Source organism: Zea mays, chromosome 5, assembly GCF_902167145.1.
Source record: "Zea mays cultivar B73 chromosome 5, Zm-B73-REFERENCE-NAM-5.0, whole genome shotgun sequence".
NCBI classification, from domain to species: Eukaryota; Viridiplantae; Streptophyta; class Magnoliopsida; order Poales; family Poaceae; genus Zea; species Zea mays.
The window spans coordinates 143,189,983-143,192,680 of NC_050100.1; the positions used below are offsets into that span (position 1 = coordinate 143,189,983).

Below are 2,698 nucleotides of genomic sequence, written 5' to 3' on the forward strand. Positions count from 1 at the left end.
TTTATATACTATTTTTGTTATCTATAGACTACGGCGGCAGAATTCCATACAGCCGAAATCGAACAAACCAGAATTCCCCTGCCTGCCGCTTGCTGCCTTCTTGGGAAGAATTGCATGCCGTGATAAATAACCTGGCAGCGGCCATACAAAAGGCATCAGTCACCGAATTCTGTCCTGGATGTCATGTGATGATGGCAGCTGGTCCAGGGCGGCCGGTGAAGATAGAACCGAGCCTTTCGTTCGCCGGCCCCACGCGGGTCGATGCTGCCAGCCGTCAGTGTCATCCAATCCAATTGAACTTTCTAAAACCGTACGTCGGCACGAAAGTGAATGACCACGCGACGATTAGTGCGATCGCCTCCGCCGCCACGCGACGATTGGTCCCACTCCACTCGTACGCCGTGGTCCAGAGAGAGATACGGTGGCGTGGCCTCACCAGTCAGTCACCACATGACATATTCCTCCTATAAAGCTCACACACTCACTCGCTCACTCGCATCGCATCATAAGGCGGCGCCAGGCGCCAGCCAAGGAAGGGATGCCACCGGCGGGCCGCATTCCGGGGGTCATCGTCCTGGCCCTCGGCGTCGGGGCGCTGGGATTCCCCGACGCGATGCGCCTCGTGGCGGGGCGGCCGCGGAACCCGCTCCTCGACATCGCCGCCTGCGCGGTCGCCATGGTCGTGGCCACGGCCTACGCTCTCGGCACCATGCTGCTGGCGCGTTTCGTCCGCAGCGGTGGCGGTGACGCGCCGCCCGCGGACGCCTTCGCCCGCCTGACCTTCGTCGTCTCCCTCGCCGCTGCGCTGCTCGTCTCCGCGTGCCTCCTCTTCCTGCCCGCGCCCGCGCCCGGCGCCGGCGGCCTGCCCTGCCATACTGTCGACGCCATCGCCGGAGAAAGCGATGTGGTCGTCTCGGCCCTCGTCGCCGTCGGCGCCGTCGCCGCGGTCGTCCCCTTCGCCAGGCGTATGCTCCGCCTCCGCACCGCCCCTGCTTCGACTTCGAGCCCCACGTCCTCGTCCTGAGCTTCGCGGTCCTCCTCCGCCTCTCCTCCAAGAACACATAGGGACTATTTTGAAGGTATTGATTTGGGATTTCTGGAGCTTATTATCAGCTTGTCGTAGGTACTCGCATGTCACAGATGGGGATGGAGTAGCAGAATAAATGAATGAAATGATCATTCAAGTGCTCAGTTCAGCCACTGTCTATTTTTAGTCTTTGCTAAAATCGGGAGCAAAGCATGACATGCGATACTGGTGGAGCCGTTCAATAAGAATGTGTGCGCAGCGCAAGAATGAGCTGATCAAGGCATTCGCTTTGGGAGTTGAAGCCAATAGCGGGATCAAAACTGATCGAGTCCTCTGCTCAGCGCCATTCGCTTCAACTCGTGTGTGCAAGATTTTGTCGGCCATGGATCTCTTTTCCTTGCCTCCTTAACTGATCAAGCGTCACGAGACGGCGGCTGTGAGCTGTCTGCCTGTCTCGCATGCAAACGTGCAGGGGGCGGCCGGGCCAGGATGTCGGAAGCGAGCCTTTCGCCACGGGATCAACCAATAGTTCACGTGTTTCTTCTTCTTTTTTAATAAGACTTGTCGCCCCTGCACCTAACTGTATATTTAAATTAAAAAAAAGCTCATACGGTCCGCCGTTGATAGTAAAATTAAGAGGTTAAAAAAGTGAGAGGGCGCTGCATACAGCCGCCGAGAGCGACGAGGATCTGTCACGGATACGCAGGAAGTGAGGGGGCCATCTGCTGTGGACCTGTGGTCCATACTACTCTGAATGGTCGACAGACTTTTGCCCATTGCAGAAGGGACAGGAAGGACCCTCTAAAGATTTCCAATGCAAAGCTCTTTCTTCTTCAGTTCAGACCATCCATCCATGTATCCCCCGAAAGCATGGCAGCTTTTTGGCACACGCTCGCAGCATGTGACAGTGACAGCTCTCCGTGGCAGGGAGTGCATTGCATACCTGTGGCAGGGAGTGCAATGCAAGGCAACGACCTTTAATTTTCACTTCGTTCTCTATCTCTCTGTATAGAGAGAGAGAGAGTTCATCGATCGCACGTATCACAGTCACTTCATAGTTCATATGGATGGATATATCGTTTGCTTCATACATGTTGCTATGTGCTGACCGTAGCCAATCATCATATTTTACATGAGTGTTAGACATTATAAATATTATGCTAATGAACTGATTGTTCAAAGAAACGTGGGACTTTGACTTCCTCTTTTTTAACTTAATGGCAGGACCTCTGCCTCTCAATTAAGAAGAAAATAGAATAGACCTTGTTTCCAAGAGAAAAAAACAGACCCAAAACCTAACAAAGATAAGAAGGTAGCCCAATATGGAACTAACATTGGACACACGAAGGGCTAACACGACGCGGAAGAGCACACAAAACTGTCATGAGTCATCGTTGCCAAGCATGATTACAAAGCAGTCAGCAGCTCCAACTTTCTATGATAAACCCCAGGCGATCCAAACGAAGCAGACAAACGACCTGAAGCAAAAGGTCACAACAGGTCGTCGTTACCGAGCTCAAGCCAAAGAGCACCTCTGACTTCCAATCTTGAACCTCCGCCCCGCCCCTGGCTTTTGCCCGACCTTTGAAACGATCCAGTCCATAAAGAAGGGGGGTTTCGCCTCATGTCATCACTGTCGAGCCATACCCCCTGACATAGCAACTTTGACTT

At 53.5% G+C, this 2,698-nt stretch overlaps 1 protein-coding gene across 1 annotated transcript; it reads left to right on the plus strand.

The window, feature by feature from the left end:
• The first annotated feature begins 497 nt into the window (after positions 1–497).
• Positions 498–1,297, plus strand: LOC100275108 (uncharacterized). The gene has a single exon (NM_001151697.2). It carries the CDS (start codon positions 539–541, stop codon positions 1,022–1,024), a length of 486 nt encoding a protein of 161 aa, NP_001145169.1. The 5' UTR covers positions 498–538; the 3' UTR covers positions 1,025–1,297.
• The last annotated feature ends 1,401 nt before the right edge of the window (positions 1,298–2,698 follow it).

Coding starts and splice junctions, on each gene's coding strand:
- LOC100275108 (NM_001151697.2), top strand. CDS start 539: ATGCCACCGGCGGGCCGCATTCCGGGGGTCATCGTCCTGGCCCTCGGC.